This window comes from Periophthalmus magnuspinnatus, chromosome 17, assembly GCF_009829125.3.
Source record: "Periophthalmus magnuspinnatus isolate fPerMag1 chromosome 17, fPerMag1.2.pri, whole genome shotgun sequence".
Lineage (NCBI taxonomy): Eukaryota > Metazoa > Chordata > Actinopteri > Gobiiformes > Gobiidae > Periophthalmus > Periophthalmus magnuspinnatus.
In genome coordinates this window covers 30,902,341-30,920,763 of record NC_047142.1, presented here as the reverse complement: position 1 = coordinate 30,920,763, position 18,423 = coordinate 30,902,341, and the positions used below count along the sequence as shown (strand labels likewise).

Below are 18,423 nucleotides of genomic sequence, written 5' to 3'. Positions count from 1 at the left end.
GGCGCGCGTCTGGGGCTCGCGCTGTCTCATTAGAATAATATTAGAATAATATTAGAATGAACCACGGAACTAATTATTAATCACGCAGGCAATTACAGCACGAGCTCGTTACGGGTTGGGAAATGAGGGATGAAAAAAAGAGGAAAAAAAGATGTAGCGCAGTGGACACGGGAGTTTTTACAAATACGATCGTTTTAATTCATGTCAGTGGTTCATTTAGAAACAGTTTGATAAAAATAAAACCCCTGATCCTCAAAGAGATTCATAATTGTTCATACATTTAAAGTGCACTATGTAACTTTTCCAGGAGTTAACTGCTTGTTTCCATGGAGATTGACAATGACAGGCTATAACATCAACGGAGAATGGAGTGTTTCAGACTCTCCACCAGAAAAGTTACATAGAGCCCCTTTAATATCAAGCATAAAAGGTAAATAGTCAGGTTTTTATAGAATACTTTTCCACCTACAAAGCTTAAAGTGCTTTAGGTAAAGGAAAAAAAAATACACATTCACTCACATGCGCGCACACACACATTCATACACCAGTGTACACACACACTGGGGGAATAAGTGTCTGGCCCGAGGATGAGAGGATGAGGCTCTACCAACTGAGCCACTGCTGTTCACATAACACTTAAACTCACAACTTCTGTTGAAGTTACTAAAAACGTATACATTTTTGTTAAACACAAAATTTGAATAATGGACAAACATTTGAAATTCTCATTGAAATTATTTTTCACTGAAAACCCTGTTCATACTGAACCATCCTCATAAAGCTTCAATCTGTAAATACTTCTGATTTATACAGAGCAACTACTTCAGCATTAAAAGGATCAAATTACTAAATGAATGTTACAATGAATTAATAATAATTCCACATTTAATGCATTTGATATAAAACTATTTATTTTATAAATGAATAAAATGAGCAAATATATATACAAAAAGTACAGAGTGTTACTTCCAACAAAGTTGGTCACATAATTGAACTAGATTAAAAATGTCCCAGTATGTTAAACTCAGTCTTGTTGTGTTGCATTGTGGGAAACACAGTCCTCCTCTGAGCCACTGGACTTTATTAAATCCCCGAAATATGCAGTGATGGTTTTCAGTTTGTTATTGAGAAAGTTCTGTTCCACTTCCACTCGACCTCCGGGACCAGCCAGCGACGCGATCTGTACAAGGACAAAAGTAATATTTACTTTATTTCATTGTACTATTTAAAAGGGCCCATGTTATGCTGTTCTCTGATCTCTGTTCTAATGTTTTCTCATCACAAACAGACCTGGAGTTGTCCAGGTCTGTTTTTGGGGAGGTAGCAGCATTATAATACGGCTAAAAATAATCAATTTTGTGTAGCACCTTTAAGAATTAACTACAAACCTGGTCCATGTCAGCGTTCCGAGGCAGGAAATACACGATGTTGTCAGAAATAAGTTTGGCCTTTTGGAAAATCTCAAATGTGACCAAGAGTTAAGGAAAATATTTTATAGGTACAGCAGTTATAATGCACTCATTAATTGTTGGATCGCTGTCCACTGATGCTACTAGTATTTATGCAGCTTAAATCCTCCTGAAAATAAATTAAAATCTTGTACCTCCTAACCAAATAAATAACCTATGTGATGATCTGAAAAAGGTCTATGCCATATGCTCTTACCAACACAAACTTATGTGGGTAATGTGGAAGAAGTGCCTTGCCCAAAGACACAATGGCACACAGGGGTACAGCAGGAAGGGAGGGCATCTCACACACAAGAGTATTGGAGAAAGGGAGGGCATCTGACACACAGCACATATAAAGGATATCCGTCAGGCTCCATCATGGTCTGGATGTTGAAGACGTCGGCGTTGAGGTAGGCGGGGCCTCCCCAGGGCGGAGCCAGGAAAACCACGTCGCCACGGAGACGGGGGGCGAGCTGCAGGAAGTCTCCCTGAATGAAGTCCATGCGGTCAGCGACGCCGTAGACCGCCGCGTTATGACGAGTCAGATCTAAGCGCACGGGGTCTATGTCCACCGCCAGGACTGGAGTGAGAGGAGACATGGGGAGGAGTGAGGAGCAGTACTAGCAGCAGTAGTATTTAATTTACTACCTACAATCTAGTTAGAATCTAGAATCAAGCCCAGATAATGTATGAAAGGTATAATTTGGCGTGAACTTTAGAGAGAAGAGTTATAGTGCCATCTACAGACTGAGGCCAGAACTGTGGGGAAGATACTAAGCTCCTTGATGTAGCAGTTGAAGAAGTAACAGTAATAAATAGTAAATAGTAATGTATGATGCAGATGTAATGGAAGGTACTATGGTAGTAACAGTAGCAGTAGTAGTAGAAGTAATAGTTGCAGTACAGTAATTTGGTTTACGCATACTGACAGATGTATTGGTAGTAGTAGTAGTAGTACTGCATGTACCTCTGCTGCCACTGAGGGCAAACTGGATGGCATTCCCTCCAACTCCACAGAAGGCGTCGACGATGAGCTGAGCCGAACGAAAAGTGCTCTGAACTCGAACAGCGATGTGCTCAGCGATTTTCTCTGGGGTCACAGAGAACCAGCCCTCTGTAATACAGGGAGGTACACAACTATTACACCCACTAACCAGCCCTCTGTAAAAGTAGAGAAGTACTGACCTAATAAAGCCAATACCAAAGAAGCAGCCCTCTGTAATGGCAATGTGACAGATGGTTCTGTAACTGCAGTTACATTTTTGCTGAATTTAAAGTCAATTGAATCGTTTTTCTCTCTTCTCTTCTTTGTTATTTCTCGTTTAGAACTAGTAAAGTAATTATGTAGTTCTATCTTAGACCAAGTTTAGAGCTAGTTGAGCTTGTAGATTTGGAATAGTCCTGTTTTAGATCTAGTGGTAGTCAAATAGTTTCCTAGTGTGAAATGTTTGAGAACTACTGGTCTAAAGCATGTTCCCTGCCTGTGGAAATGTTTCCATGGGAACAGACCTCTGTCCAGCCGGATGCCCTGGTCGAAGCGTGAGAACAGTCTGTGTCTCTGGGCCCAGTATTTGGCCAGCTCTGGTTCAGCTGCAACCTCCTCTGGTATCGGATCTGTCCTCCTCTGTTTACCTCTCCTGTTCCTCTGAGGCCAGGGGGCGCTGTCTGCACTCACACCTGCAGCAAACACATACAACTTTACTACATGTCTTTTACAGGCCAAGTTACAAGTCAGATCCGTGAAGACCTCGACACAAGACTGTAGAAAATTCCAGGGAAAGCAATAACTTCACATCACCATGGAGATGACCACCACAAGACAAGTTACAGAGTGCACCTTTATGTTGTAACTTTGAGAAGGGAAAGTGACTCTATATTCCCACAGGATTATTAAGAAAATAAAATATCATATCATATACAGGGTCAGTGAATTTAGGCTGGTTTTGCTTTTTTTGTGGAACATTTTTATCCTCTTGGGATTAAATGACTTTCACTAGAATGTTGCTTAAATTTAATAATGGTCATTTTCAAAAGTCCATTTCCACAGTTTGTTACCTTCAGAGGACTCGGGCAGGAGGAAGTCCGGTGTCTCTAAGCAGGGCAGAGGTCTCTTGTTCTGGGCTCGGTTCAGCTCCTCTCCCTCATCTCCCTCCTCTGCCCCAGGATCCCACAGACTGCTGCTATTTGAACCACAAGGGACTGTCCTCTCCTCCTCAATGTTCTCTATCTCCTCTTTCTTCTCTTCCTCCTCCATGTTTCTATCATTCTTTAATCCCTCTTTGCTCTCCTCTGCGATGTCCATATTTCCTGGTTCGCATTGTGGACTGGGCTCTGATGTTGTAGCTTCCGATTGTTCACAAACTTCCGTGTTTCTTTGGATGTTCCCAAGAAAATCCTTCACCTAAAAATAATATGTTTTTTATGTTCTGTGGAGCTCAACAGTGACCACTGGTTAATTTTGCATTCGTTTTTCCCATAGACTTGGAAAAATTCAAATATTAAGAGTTCAAAAGCATCGCGGAGGCTAACCTGCTACGTGCTAACTAATATCCATAGCGCGATTGTTTAAAGTCCAAAAAGCAGATTTAAAACACAAGATTCTCTGAAATACTTACGTTTGCAGTTTATAAAGTTTCAGAAACAGATTTTAAAATATAGCTCTGACCTTCCAAACTTAATTTTTTTTTTATGGAAAGTCTATCAGAAAAAAGAATGGGAAATTTACTTGTTGTCAATGTCAAGATCATTCCTGATTCATGAAACAAAACTGCTCAAAAGAATTAAAGGTTCACTATGTAACTTTTCGGCACAGGGTCTACCCTCCTGTTTGTTTCCATGGAGATGTTATTTCTTCTTGGTCATTTGTTTTTAAAATGCACAACAGTGAGGCATTTAATGAATTTCCACAGAGACAATCAAGTGGGCATCTGCTCAGGATGCCTCCTGGACGCCTCCCTAGGGAGGTGTTCTGGGCATGTCCCACCGGGAGGAGGCCCCAGGGAAGACCCAGGACACGCTGGAGGGACTATGTCTCTCGGCTGGCCTGGGAACGCCTTGGGGTCCCACCGGAGGAGCTGGAGGACGTGTCCGGGGTGAGGGAAGTCTGGGAGTCCCTGCTTAGACTGCTGCCCCCGCGACCCGGCCCCGGATAAGCGGAAGAAGATGGATGGATGGACAATCAAGTGACATCACCAGGCCAACTTACAGGTCAGATCTGTGAAGTGGCAAGCCCGCTCACAGTAAGAATGCATGTTTTTACAAATGCAATCTTAATGCAATAAGATAACATTTCCATGAGGACAACCTGGAGATGGACCCCTCCCTCACCCCTGCCAGAAAAGTTACACAGTGCACCTTTAATCTACATTCCTTATTTAAATACTACAAAATAATCAAATAGAGTCTCCTGTTTTTACCTTACTGAGAGTGGAGCTGCTCTGAGAGTCGTCGTCTGTGAACCGAATGTGTTTGTTCGGCTTACGGTTTTGTTTTTTCTTTTTCTGTTGTTTCTGAAATCCTTTAGCACTGAACACACTCGAGAAGCTGCAGGAGACAGACCTGTATTTATACTTTTGTTACTTTTACACTTAGTATAATATCAGTCTATATGAACCTACATTGGGTTTGGGTTGCGTTTAAGTCCCAGTTTTCTCCAGGATTCTTCGGACATGGGCTGTGGGCTCTCCTCTAGGTCCAGCTCATGACTAAAGAGAAGAAAGAGAAGAAAAATGGAGCATGTTGAAACGGTTCAACTCTCAGGGTGCGTATATATATTACTTTTTGTAAATTCTTTGCTTGTCTCCATGGAGATAGTTTAACAGAAGTGTAAAACTCCAAGTAATCTATCAATTGTTTGCTTAGATTAATCAAGTAGTTATTGGAACATTCCAGGTAAAGAAATAACATCTCCATGGAAACAAGCAGCTAGGGGATGAGAAAAGTTACATAGTGCAGCTTTAATCGTTCTGGGCATTTGCACTGACCTGCGTTTGAGTTTGACCTGAGGCTTTTCTGGAGGCTCATCTTCCTCTTCCTCGGACGACATCTTCCTCCTGGACTCACTCCTGTTCACTCCTCCAGCAGTCGGCTGTGACCCTGGAAAAAACAGAAAAGATTAGTTTAAAGTCAAATATTATACTATTTTACAATAATAACATGTGTGGCGTAGGCTCGCGGGTGGAGTCTTATACAGGATCGTACTGCTAATTGTAAGAGAGATCTCTAGATTACTCACACATGCATGGATGACATAAAACCACATTAGACATGTTTTTGAGGGAACAATGCTATGATAGAATGCTCAAAAAAGTCAATTTTGTATAATACATAATGTACCTTATAATGCATCACATTTTATCTTTTAAAGAGGGGGGCACTTTTCTGTTGAAGGGTCCCTGCTTCTCATCTATCTCCATGAAGACAAACAGGTAATGCCAACAGGCCAAGTTACAGGTCAGATCTGTGGAGCAGCGACTTCACTCACAGTAAGATTGGATGTTTTTCAAGTTATTTCTTTAGCAACGGAAACATCTATAATAGAATTAATGCAATGTATTCCCATGTGGCCTTATACCTTTGTAATCCCTCAGTGTCCCGGTAGGTTCCATATTGGTCCATGGGTGTACACTAGTCTATGTGTCTTATACTTGTGAAAGATACAGCTCAACATCATTCTAAAGATATTGAGGAAAGGTTCATTTCTGTCCTGTGAATACCTGCTCAAATGCATATCTAGTTTCAATACTAGTTTTAGTATCAATTAGTATCTGATATTCAATACTTTTCACAACCCTAGCTTCTACCCTTAAAAGTTTATCTATATTAAAGATCTGGCTTACAATTACAATGCATTTCTATATTTTTATTTTTACTGTACCTGTTTGTGGCTCTGAGTTGACTGGGCAACATTCAGAGGGGTTTTTATCATCAGTTCCTCCATCACTCGGCTCTGCTTCCTCTCCTCCTTCATTTTTCACAAATGTATTTTTAATGTCAACATTTGGATAATCTCCAGGTGTTTTTAAGGTGCAAAAACTTTTGAATTCTTCAGTCAGTCGATAGGTCTCCTCCCCTTCTCTCTCCCCGCCTCCTCCCTGCTCCTCTGTCCCACTTTCTGAAAGACAGTCCACAGTCCAGCCCTGGTCGGTCCAGTAGTAGAACTGGTTTTGGTAGTCGTAGTAGGTCTTCTTGTAGTGCAGATCCCAGGAGGTCTTTAGGTCCGGGTTGGTCCAGGGAGGGTCCAAATCTGGTTGAGATCCAAAGTCCGGATTCTTCTCCAACCAGTGGGTCCAGAGCAAAGACTCCCCCTGTTCAGCTGAAGAAGAGAGAAGTTGGCCAGTCATCACAACACATTCTGAAGTGCAACATACAGCTGAAGGTAATCTAGATGACAAACGATAATATTGAAACCAAATCATAAAGCAGAATTATTCACATAGAAGTATTCTAAATGTACAGTACTGTTCAATATTGTTGAGCTGCAAAAAATAAATGCTTGTGCCTGTAATTTTATGTGTGAGGGACTTGTTTAACAGCAGATCATCTCACCCGTTGTAGCGCAAACTAAATCAGCTCTTTCTGTTCAGAGTGTGTTAAAGCAAGGCTTAAATTAAAGTCTGACACACAGAGCAGTGCTGTAAAGCTTGCATCACACCCCCAGGAAATGTTGATGACATCAGCTGCAGAGTATCGATAGTGATTATCGTGACAGGCCTGGAGGGAAGGCCTAGAGAGAAGTGGATCAAACTAGAAGTAATGCAGTGGAGGTAGTTGGGGTTTTAATGAGAGAGCATTTGCTTCAGTATAATGTGTCATATGGTATTTTTATCTGCATTTTTATAATAATGCATTATTTATCTACTCCATACTTGGTGGTGGTGAGCTGTTGTTCAGACTGACAGAAAAGAGGCTGCCAATCTGCACCATTGATCCTTCTGATCACCACAGTCAAATGGGAAAGATCACAAATGTTTCCCATCAAGATCAACGTTTTTTTTTTTCTTTTCATAGCCGATGCAGATAGATATTTTAGAATCAAGATCAGTCAATATATAGAGCCGATTTTCATAATTTTCCCAACAATATTAACTGTGTGTGTAGTCATTTCAAATCATGTCTATACTTTGCACTGCTTTGCGTAGTAGAAGTGTAATACACCCTCAATCCTGTATTTATCCAACCACAAAAAACTGCTATCATCATGTTTCTCTTGTTTTAAACTGAAAACAGAATAAACACATATTCTGGTACAGCCATGACCAAATACTACTAATCTTACCCCAGTACTTTTGCCAGTCCTCCTCTTTTGTGTCGACTATTGTTTGTTCAGCCTCAGGTTCAGGCTCATCCTCTTCTACATCTGTAATAACATAATGTTCTGTTATAAAACAGAATTTACAGTAGTAGTGGGCAATATGCCAAAACGTTCATATTACCATTTTTAAATGAACTGAATGTAATTATTAATAATTGAATTATACTGGTTAACCTTTTCAGACATATTACCATCAGAATCATCCTCTTCGTCTGGTCCCATGACCCAAAATGGAGCTGGGTTCTTGTTCACCCTCTTCCCCTAGAACAGAAGTAAATAGAGTTTCCTCTTCTTTTAAAAAATACTTTGGCCCCACCCTCCAGACTCACGTTTCTCTTGTATTCTGAGGAGCTGGAGAAGGACAGAGGAAGTCCCATCTTTAACATCAGCTCAGACTCTTCGTCCAAAACATTGTCTTCCTCTGAATTTGGTTCAGCGTCTACAGTTTGCTCCTCTGTTTCCTCCTTATACTCATCCTCTGGTGTCAAAAGAAAATAACAAATTATAAACTGATATTATATGCATTAATCAATTACATATTTTTAGATGTTCTGTTGTAAATTAGCATTAAACTCTATTCAAATATAGGTTTATACAGGTTTATAATGAGACTATGGTGGCAGAGGCAATCCTTATTTGAATAATTTGAGGTAAACGTGTCATTTTTTGCCTCTTGTAATAAAAAAATGAAGTTTAGAGTTATTTAAGCAAATACAAAACAAAAGGTATATATTTTAACAGCAACATATTGCTCAGCTTGTTTTAGACCACTTAGGCAATGGGAAACACACATTAAATAACAATCATAATAATACGCATTCAATTTCCACTATTTCCTCACTTTTGACCCATCCTCCAGTGTCTCTGGGTTAAACCTGGAGACCGTTCTCCATGTCTGAGCCAGGATCCTGGTCAGGAGCATTTAGCTGGAGGATTAGAATATTTGCAGTAGCATCACGCTGGAGATGTTCTACATGTATCTCTATTGGCAGAATGTTCAGCAGTTACCATGGCAAGACAATGTCAAAGCTTTAAGATTGTCTGAAAGCTCAAGAATAAATACAAAACACAACAACACAACACATTTTCAGGAGGTTGTGATCAACACAAGCGTTCATGGTCCTGTTTAGGTTTTTGATTTCCAACAGAAAGGTGACAGTGACAACTGAAAAACAGTTGGCTAATGACTGTAGTGTATGTGTGAGACTTGTTTAAAAGCACAAATAAACTCACAACACATAAACAGTTACAAGACCAACAAAAGGTGTCCACCCTGAACTAAACACAAAATATAAGATCATTACAATATGTTAGATGGAACAATACCTTTTGGGAGTCAATATGTATCGTGGGTACTATTTCTTTATACTACTGGGATTTTTTTTGTTATTTTTCTATACTATAATGAAATGTACTCATGACTCATTAAAGATACAAACTCATTTCTTAAGTGTCACATTCAACTATTATGGCAATTTTTTAACAATATTGTACATTTAGAATATGTTTTGGGGGATAATTCTCCAAAACATATTTTATTGGTTTGGTTTCAGTATTATCATTTCCCATCTATATTTACTACAGCAATATATTGCATTTCAAAATTTGTTATCATGACAGGCCTAATCATACCCCCAGGGAACATTGACGAAATCCACTGCAAAGTATCAGTTGATGGCAGAACATGCAAACTCCACACACAAAACATTGCATAACCTTCTTGCTGTGAGGTGAATGTGCTAACCTGCAGTGGCACCACCTTACCTGGCTGTGTTTCATTCTTGAGAAGTCGATTGTCAGAACGATACAATTCGCGGTCTCTGGAGAAAAAGTACACATAAAATAATAATCACTTTTAGCCAGTCAGTTATATAAACAGGGGGAGGCCTTTACACCTTATTCTTCTGCCGACTCATTTTAAGTATCAAACTTGCTTACATAATTATCTGTTATTTAGGGCTGTAGCGATTAACTGACTAATCGTGATTTGTGACTATGTGCAAAAAGACCTTTTAATAACAAAGACAGTGGCATTATTAAATCAAAATGTGAAAAACATAATAAGATAATTTGGATTTTCATCAATAATAAACTTTCTTTGTTATTTGTCAGATCCATTTACCCATAGGTTGAGAGTATATTTCCAGCTCCCACAGATCAATGCTGTCGTTGTGTCCTTGGGCAAGACACTTAACCTACCTCGTCCCCAGTGTCTGTGTACCCTGGTGTATGAATGTGTGGGAATTGGTGAGTGGTTCCTTGATGTAAATCACTTTAAGTATCTTAAAAGAGGAAAAGCACTACATAAAAATGTGACGATTTAACCATGTGGCCAAATATATAAAAGCCTTCCGTCACTGTACTTGGCTGATGATGCATTTAAAAAGTGTCAGTGTACCAGATAAAAAAAAAATCAATGACTAGTCAGCTTCTACTGAAATAATTCTTAGTAGCAGCCCTAATGTGATTTTTTTTTTTTACTAAGTCGCTAAAATAGACTAAATAAATAAAATAAATGATACTGATAATGACTTCATCTTTAAAGCAGATTCTTACATGACAAAAGCCCGGGAGCAGCGGCAGTGGATGCGCTGGTCTTTGGAGGAGAGTTCACTGCTGAAAAACAAGATGTCCGCCAGAACTGTGGTCCTGCTTCGGTCCAACATCACGTCAACAAAAAACTGAAAGGAAAAACAAAATAAAATGATAATTATTGCTACCCATATCCATGTGTGATGCCCTCCCATCCTCCTATATCTTTGACCTGAGATGAGGGCAGGTCAAATGTCTCTAGTTAATCTGCAGATGTTGTGGTGTGAATGGATAAATACAGCAGGAAAATGGAGCTTGTGACTAATAGACATGATCAGGGAAACATTTGACTTTTGGGGATCTCATAAAAAAAACAAACAAACCCCAAAACATTATCTTAATGATGGCACTCCCTTTATAATTAATATATATATAACCAAGTAATTACATTTAGTGAGTCTTTATATCATATCGTTTCTATGACAGGATGTATTTTAACTTGTTAAACATCACATTAAAACAATCTCTACCTAAAATTTTTCTTAATGTTATATTGTTTAGGATTTAATATGGTACAGCTAAAGAATTGTACTTAAACATCTTCTCTGCGTTGTGCAGAAGAGAAGCATCTTGAATGACAGCTAGCATGAAGGTTTTTTTTTGTTTTTTTGTTTTGTTTTATAATATAACACCGTAAAACATATATGAATAAAAACTTACATTTTGCTTAATCCAAAATTAAGTTATTCGCAATTCTTCTGTTTTTATAAAACCTCCAAATACGTAACAAAATATAAAAACGTGAAAGATATATGCGCTGTCTTCAAGCAGGCGCGCTGGAGGTCCGTCACATTTCGACGTCCGTCAGAAACAACGGAACAACAATTTTAATGTTTCAATTTATTGTTATATATATTTTTTTTACAACTATTACATTTTTTAGAGTTTGAATTATTAATATTGTAATTAAAATATGCACATCTTATAAATTTAGTTTTTAATACATACACATCTATTTTTGCTTAAATGTCACGTGACCACAGCCAAACGCGGAAGGACGCCACCGATAACACATTTGGGTCATAAGTGGCCAATTTTAGTCTGTTAAATTAGCAGAAAAACCTGTAATTCTCAACACTTCATAATTGAATAGGTTCGGATTGAATTGCTTCATTTATAATCTCCAAATCTCAATAATATGGCCACATTTTGAGAAGCCACACTCGTCCTCTAACCGGTGTTTTGTTGTTTACCTCATGAAAAGGCGAATATCTGCACAAAATCTGGTTTGTAGTCTCTAATTTGTGTAATATTTTGGTTATTATTAAGAAATTCAGCATGACATTGTTTAGTTTTATATTTTATAAGGTTATATATGTGTCTCTTATTTGTCATTGCAGCTTTATGAATTATGATTTGTGATCTTACCATGGAATCATCTTACAAATCTATTTAGTTTTCTTGGACCTTATTGTTTTTCGTTAACTGTACACGTCAAGGTAAAAAGAAAACATACTGTTAGCTAACTGTAAAAAAAATAAATAAATAGAAATGCAAATCTATTGAAATGTATTCGAATCCTGTCCAATCCTAAACAGAGGCCAGTATTAGAGATTCATTTATTTATTCATTTATTTATTATTCATTTACTTATGTACAGTATTTTACTACTTTTACTTCGTTATGTTCCACCACTGAGTAGGCCTATAGACTATATACAAACACTGCCAAAAGAGCAGTTTGAAAATAAAAATTACAGAAACCTGCAGACATAAGTAAAATGTTACAGTTACTATTACAGTCTATTAACTTCTTACGCAATACTTGAACCTTGACCAAGACATTTACAGACATATTTTAACATATTTATGATGGATTGACATTATTTTAGTTTATTTTAAACAGGGGGAGTTCATTTTTGTCAACATAAATAAAAGTGGAGCCATTATTCAACCCCAAAGATTGTTGTCAGTTGACAGGACTTTAAGCCAATCGTATGGCTTAAAGTCCTGTCAACTGACAACAATCTTATGATTGTTGTCAGTTGACAGGACTTATATGACAAGTTTGTGGAACCGATCCCAAACAAATAATAAGAAGGTTAAACATTTTTAGATGAACAGTGCCATGTGCCATAGAGTTACACAGACCCCTGGTATAATCTGTTCTCAAAATCTAGAAGTTAAAAGTAACCTGTTTTTTTTTAATCAATATTGTCCTAATTGACGCAAAACCATATCTCTGTGCTTGTTGCTCTACAGCATAAGGACTATATTCTGTAGTACGTGTTTTAGACATTGACGTATTCTTATTTGTTATGTGTTCATGTAGTCCCACGCACCCTGATGCATTGTGGGTGGTGTTCCTGATGCATTGTGGGTCGCTGAGATGTCCTCCTCTCAGAACCAGTCTTGTGTTTGGGAGTCTGAGGACACACTCTCTCTGTTGGTAAGAGCCTCTGCCACTGGTCTGTGCTGTCGTTGGAGTCTTTGAGCAAGACACCTTTTACTTGTATAAATAATTCTATGATTGGTTCAAGTAATTCCAGTTTTTCAAACTCAAATATACTCCAAATAATTATTTAATATCACAATGTAGTCTTATGCTGGTTCTGATATATAGTTCAATAATTTTAAAACGATTGAGGAAAGATCCAATTTATGTGAGATTTTTTGTATCTAGTGAGTGTTTATTTATTTATTTATTTTTGACATGACATTATATTGTTGTCTCTTTTCTTTCTCCCCCCTCTTTCATCTTTTGCTCTCTCTTTTCTCATGCTGTCCCTCCTACTCTCTCTCCCCTCTTCCCCTTTCTTTCTTTGTCTCCCTCTCCTCTCTCTCCCCCTTCTCCCTCTTCCTCGCTTTCCCCCTCTCACCCCCTACTCACCCTCTCTCTTCCACTCTCTTCTTCCCCTCATCCTCCCTCCTCTCTCCCTCTCTCTCTCTTTTTCAGTTATGCTTGTTCCAAACGTTCGAGGCCTGGGCTGGTCTTGGGCAGATGGAGGATTATCTCTCCGTCCTGGAGTACATTCTCTGGGTCTTCACTCCTCTGGCCGTGGTCTTCATCCTGCCCTTCCTCATCGTCATCCTCCTCTACCTCTCCATCCTCTTTCTCCACGTCTACAAGGTAAATATAGCCTCTAGTAAACACATTATTTTTATCCTTTCGTTTCAGTTGTCAAAGGAAGGCAAACTTATACAAATAATTATGGTTTAATTATAGAATATTTCAATAATCAATTTATATATTTCCTTCACAGAGGAAGAATCAGCTGAGAGAAGCATACTGCAACAACTTATGGGACGGAGCCCGGAAAACACTGGCCACTCTCTGGGACGGACATGGGGCCATCTGGCATGGTGAGATCTTTCATATTCTATTTCACTTAGTTAGTGTTTTACATGCAGTATTATTCATTATTACTAATTTAATATCACCATACTCTCTGACTGTTGTAGGCTATGAGATCCACGGCATGGAGAAGGTCCCAGACCACGGCCCTGCTCTCATCGTTTACTATCACGGGGCCATTCCTATTGATTATTATTATTTTTTGGCAAATGTGATTCTGCAAAAGGGCCGCACCTGTCACTCTGTGGCTGACCACTTCCTCTTCAAGATCCCAGGTACAACTCTACACACATACAGTTGAAATCAGAAGTTTACATACACTATATACAAAGTCACATTTTTCTCACTGTCTGACATAAAATCAGACTAAACCTTTCCTGTTTTAGATTAATTAGGATTAGAATTACAATTTCTAAATCCCAGAATATTGAGAGAAGGATGTTTTCAGCCAATTTTTCAATTCAAGTCTTGATACAGTACTCATTTACTGTGAATAAGGACACACTCTTTCCAGCTTCAGCAGCATCTTCACAAGGTCTTTTGCCTTTGTTCTTGGGTTAACATGCACATTTTGGACCAAAGCACATTTGTCTGTGTGACACAGAACCCATCTCCTTCCTGAGTGGTGTGATGCTGGACATTCCCATGATGTGTATACTTGTGTATAATCGTTTGAACAGATGAACATGGCACCTTCAGGCATCTGGAAATTGCACCCATGGATGAACCAGACTTGTACAAGTCCACAGTTCTCTTCCTGATATCTTGGCTGTTTTTTTTTTTTAGTTTCCCATGATGTTACACAAAGGAGCAGTGTGTTTCAGGTGTGCCTTCAAATACACCTACAGTTGTGTCTCTAATTAACTCAAATGTTGTCAATAAACCTATCAGAAGATTCCAAAGACATGACATCATTATCTGGGTTTTTCTACAATGTTTAAATGCATAGTAATTCTAACCATATGTAAAGTTCTGACTTTGAAAAATTCTTCTCTCATTATTCAGGCATTTAGCAGAAAAGGTTAGTCTGTTTTCATGTCAGACAGTGAGAAAAAAGCCTGTCTTTTTATATAGTGTATGTAAACTATGCTTTCAACTGTACATTTTACTGCCCTAGGGCAGCTGTGGCTACAATAGAAACATACGACCACTGAGTGTGGAGTGAACATAGACTGTATAGGTAAATAGATATAGCTAACCCGCTAGCCGCTGCGTTGCAAACAGGAAGTGAGCATGGGCATGTTTGAGCTCCATCGACTTTGCCTCCAATTCACTTTCTATTGAAAAATAGCTGTCCCTCTCTCTGTAACTGCTAATGTCAGATTCATAATTTTGGTCTTAAAATGTTCGTATTATCCTGCTCTATATGATTCTGGGGGTAATTTCTTTATTTTGTCCATAAATCAAGACATGAACATCAATAACAGACGACTCAGGTGCCTTCTTTCCCTAAGGTTGCTCCCCCAAGCATTAGCAACTGGTTTGACTGATAACATTGCTAACCTCTGGCAGGTGAGAAGGGGTACGTACCTTCCAGCCTGGCTCCTGATTGACTCTTAGGTTGCTGTGATACACATACTCAGATTTCCCACTATAAATATTAAATATATTTTTCAACTACGTCTTTTAACAAAAGTCAAACCATTTCCAGTCGTCCCTGGGTCGCCTTCAACTTGTGCAGAATGCTGCAGCACGATTTTTAACCAACACATCCAGACGCCAACACATCACCCCAGTCCTTTATTCGCTCCATTGGTTTCCTGTTTCTTTTAGAGTTGATTTTAAAATTTTACTTTTTGTTTTTAAAGTTCTTAATGGCCTCGCCCCGCCCTACCTGGCTGAACTGTTGGTGGTCTGAAATCCAAACCGGGCCTTGAGGTCATCTAATCAACTCCTTTTGGAAGTTCCGAGAACTAAATCCAAACACTGGGGTGATCTTCTCTGTGGCTTGGCCCAAACTCTGGAACAAACTGTCTCCTGATATGTGCACCATTACTGACTTTGGTCTTTTTAAATCCAGGCTTAAAACATATTTATTCAGACTGGTTTTCAACACTTAGTAATGTTGTGACACATTATCATTATTTATATTTTGTTGTATTAATGTATTTTATTTTATTCTCCTATTTTACTGTTTTAGTATGATTTTAACTTGTTTTTAATCTGATTTTACTGGAAAGCACTTTGGTCACCTTGAGTGTTGTAAAGCGCTCTATAAATAAACGTTGATTGATTAATAAAACTCTGCTCCAAAGGAGCTGCTATAATTGTTAGCCTCAGTTGGCTTCATTTGACTGGAGCTAAACACTATGGGTGATATCACACTCACAGTCCACTCCTTTATACGGTCTATGGGAGTGAATGAATAATGCACTGTGCTGTGGGTGTCTTCAATTCAATTCATTTTATTTTTGTAACGCCCAAAATCACAACAACAGTTGTCTCGAAGGGCGTTCATGTTTTGGTTGATGGGGAAACCAGAGTACCCGGAGGAAATCCATCCAGACACGGGGAGAAACATGAAAAACTCCACACAGAAAGGCCTGGGCGACCCGGGGATCCAACCAAACCTTCTGCTGTGAGGCATGAGCCACTCAGCCACCGTGCTGCCTACACACAAAAACAAACAGGAAAATCAAACAACAGGAAAAATCAGACAAAACAAGAAAAATCGGCCAAGCGAGGAGGAGGGAGGGGGACGGAGGAGGGCCAGGCGAGGAGGAAGAAGACCAGGCGAGGAGGAGGAAGACCAGGCGCGGAGGAGGAAGACCAGGCGAGGAGAAGGAGAGCCGGGCGAGGAGGATGAGAGCCAGGCGAGGAGGAGAGGGAGGCAGGTGGAGGAGGGCCAGGCGGGGAGGAGGAGGAGGTCTTGAAAGGTGCAATATAAATCCAATGGATTATTATTGTTGTTACACATTTGTTATGCATATATTGACTCTGAGGGGCTGCAGTAGTTCAGGTGACATTAGAAGATTTTCACTCAAAATAAAAGCTGTGCTGTTAACCTCCTGTTAACAATGGTGAAAGACTGTCTATAGCGTTGCTAGCAGGACCAAATACACCAAAGACTGGGTAAATCCTCTCACATAAACCGCCTGTTTGGTGAGATGCCATTGTGGTCAAATGGAAGAATTGATTCCTGCCTCAGGGAAGGAGCTCACTACCACCTAAATCTACAGCAGGATGCTAAATGTTTTACATAGTTTTACACATAAAAACACAGTGGAAAAGCAGCTAGCTCTGTCAGCTTAATAAACAGAGTGTAAAAAGTTTCGCTGAAACATGCATTATAGTTGTTATTCTGCTCCAGGATTTAAGCTGCTGCTGGAGGTGTTCAGTGTGATCCATGGGCCCCAGGAGGAGTGTGTCAGAGCCCTGAGGAGCGGGCACCTTCTGGGCATCTCTCCTGGAGGGGTACGGGAGGCACTCTTCAGTGACGAGACCTACCCCCTGCACTGGGGCAAGAGGAGGGGGTTTGCCCAGGTCGCTATAGATGCACAAGTGGTAAGAACACATGTTTAGACCTGATTCAGTCCTGATTCAATCCTGGTTTAGTCCTGGTTTAGTCCTGGTTTGACCTAATTTAGTCCTGGCTTAGTTCTTGATTAGACCTGGTTTAGTCCTGTTTTAGATCTGGTTCAGTCCTGTGGTATTCCTGCTTTAGTCCTACTTTAGTCTTGCTTTAGTCCTGGTTGATGAACTCATTTGATTTCATACTTTGTTTCTTTCAGCCAATAATTCCGATGTTTACACAAAATGTTCGAGAAGGATTCAGGTCTCTGGGAACACTGCGTAAGTTCAACAAAAACATTTTATATCAAAACCTCCACGCATTTTTGGTTAGTAACAAAACCAAAATCTCTCCCAGGTTTTTTTCGTTGGCTGTACGAGAGATTCCGGCTGCCTGCTGCTCCAATTTACGGTGGATTTCCTGTAAAATTCCGAACTTTCCTTGGAGATCCAATCCCATATGACCCCAACATCAACTCTGCACAACTGGCAGAAAAAGTGAGTATCACCACAGAGAGAGATCAGGAGTCAAACCCACAACCTCCTCACTGGCAGGAGGAGACAGGATAACCACTCTGCCACATGTTCTCGTTTAGGTCCAGAAGGCAGTACAAGCTTTGATAGATGAACACCAGCAGATCCCTGGAAGCATTCTCCGAGCTCTGTTTGAGAGAGTCTACACAAGACACAAACTGAAGGATCCGCCCAAGAAAAAAAGAACTCAAGTAGGACTAAACCAGGATGGAAACAGGACAGAACCAAGTCTAAAGCAGGACTAAAGCAGGACTAAAGCAGGACTAAAGCAGGACTAAAGCAGGACTAAAGCAGGACTAAAGCAGAACTAAAGCAGAACTAAAGCAGAACTAAAGCAGAACTAAAGCAGGACTAACGATCTCTCTATGGACCAATGCACTGTCAGTGTTTGTCTACTGCCACAGTACTGAAACCTGTTTTCACCTCCACCGGTACACACCCACTCTGACGTATGCACTTTATTCGTGATATTGGTAAGATTGGGCAACATCACGTAGTGATGTGCAGCTGTCCATAAGAGGAGCCGACAGCATGCGGTGCTTTGTTGTGATAACGTTTACGTTTACTGCGACATCAGATCCCATTGGGCACCACAGTTTTCTAATGTGGAAGTCATCAGACTTGTTTCTTTTATTAAATTGCTTTAAATGAATATGACGATATGTACAAATTACAACATAATGATAGTTGATGTCATAGATTTTAACTAGACCACACACCACCACAATA

At 39.6% G+C, this 18,423-nt stretch overlaps 2 protein-coding genes across 4 annotated transcripts in view; one reads left to right on the top strand and one right to left on the bottom strand.

Annotated features, from left to right (window-relative positions):
• Window positions 1–890: 890 nt before the first annotated feature.
• On the bottom strand, window positions 891–11,162 carry tgs1 (trimethylguanosine synthase 1). Of its 2 annotated transcripts, none has more exons than XM_055228347.1 (16): window positions 11,017–11,162; window positions 10,321–10,445; window positions 9,529–9,584; window positions 8,094–8,242; window positions 7,956–8,025; window positions 7,729–7,809; window positions 6,328–6,765; window positions 5,435–5,546; window positions 5,069–5,155; window positions 4,868–4,994; window positions 3,507–3,852; window positions 2,961–3,128; window positions 2,419–2,565; window positions 1,815–2,031; window positions 1,389–1,467; window positions 891–1,180 (listed from the first exon to the last, which is right to left on the bottom strand). In XM_055228347.1, exons 2-16 carry the CDS (start codon window positions 10,428–10,430, stop codon window positions 1,025–1,027), a joined length of 2,343 nt encoding a protein of 780 aa, XP_055084322.1. In that variant the 5' UTR covers window positions 10,431–10,445; window positions 11,017–11,162; the 3' UTR covers window positions 891–1,024. The 2 variants fall into 2 exon arrangements, with proteins under 2 accessions (XP_055084322.1, XP_055084321.1); XM_055228346.1 differs by having other exon boundaries at window positions 8,094–8,240; window positions 9,524–9,584; window positions 11,017–11,159.
• A 165-nt stretch (window positions 11,163–11,327) lies between these two features.
• The window catches only part of tmem68 (transmembrane protein 68), a 9,211-nt gene continuing 2,115 nt past the window's right edge, over window positions 11,328–18,423 (top strand). Inside the window, exons 1-9 of one of the 2 annotated variants that reach the window (XM_055228348.1) lie at window positions 11,328–11,582; window positions 12,628–12,744; window positions 13,252–13,425; window positions 13,559–13,658; window positions 13,758–13,925; window positions 16,961–17,154; window positions 17,382–17,442; window positions 17,519–17,658; window positions 17,757–18,423. The exon at window positions 17,757–18,423 is cut by the window's right edge and continues 2,115 nt beyond it. In XM_055228348.1, the coding sequence (XP_055084323.1) occupies window positions 12,685–12,744; window positions 13,252–13,425; window positions 13,559–13,658; window positions 13,758–13,925; window positions 16,961–17,154; window positions 17,382–17,442; window positions 17,519–17,658; window positions 17,757–17,939 (1,080 nt within the window). In that variant the 5' untranslated portion in view covers window positions 11,328–11,582; window positions 12,628–12,684 and the 3' untranslated portion in view covers window positions 17,940–18,423. Of the gene's footprint in view, window positions 11,583–12,625; window positions 12,745–13,251; window positions 13,426–13,558; window positions 13,659–13,757; window positions 13,926–16,960; window positions 17,155–17,381; window positions 17,443–17,518; window positions 17,659–17,756 lie in introns of those variants that run through there. The other variant, XM_033981995.2, reaches the window with a different exon arrangement.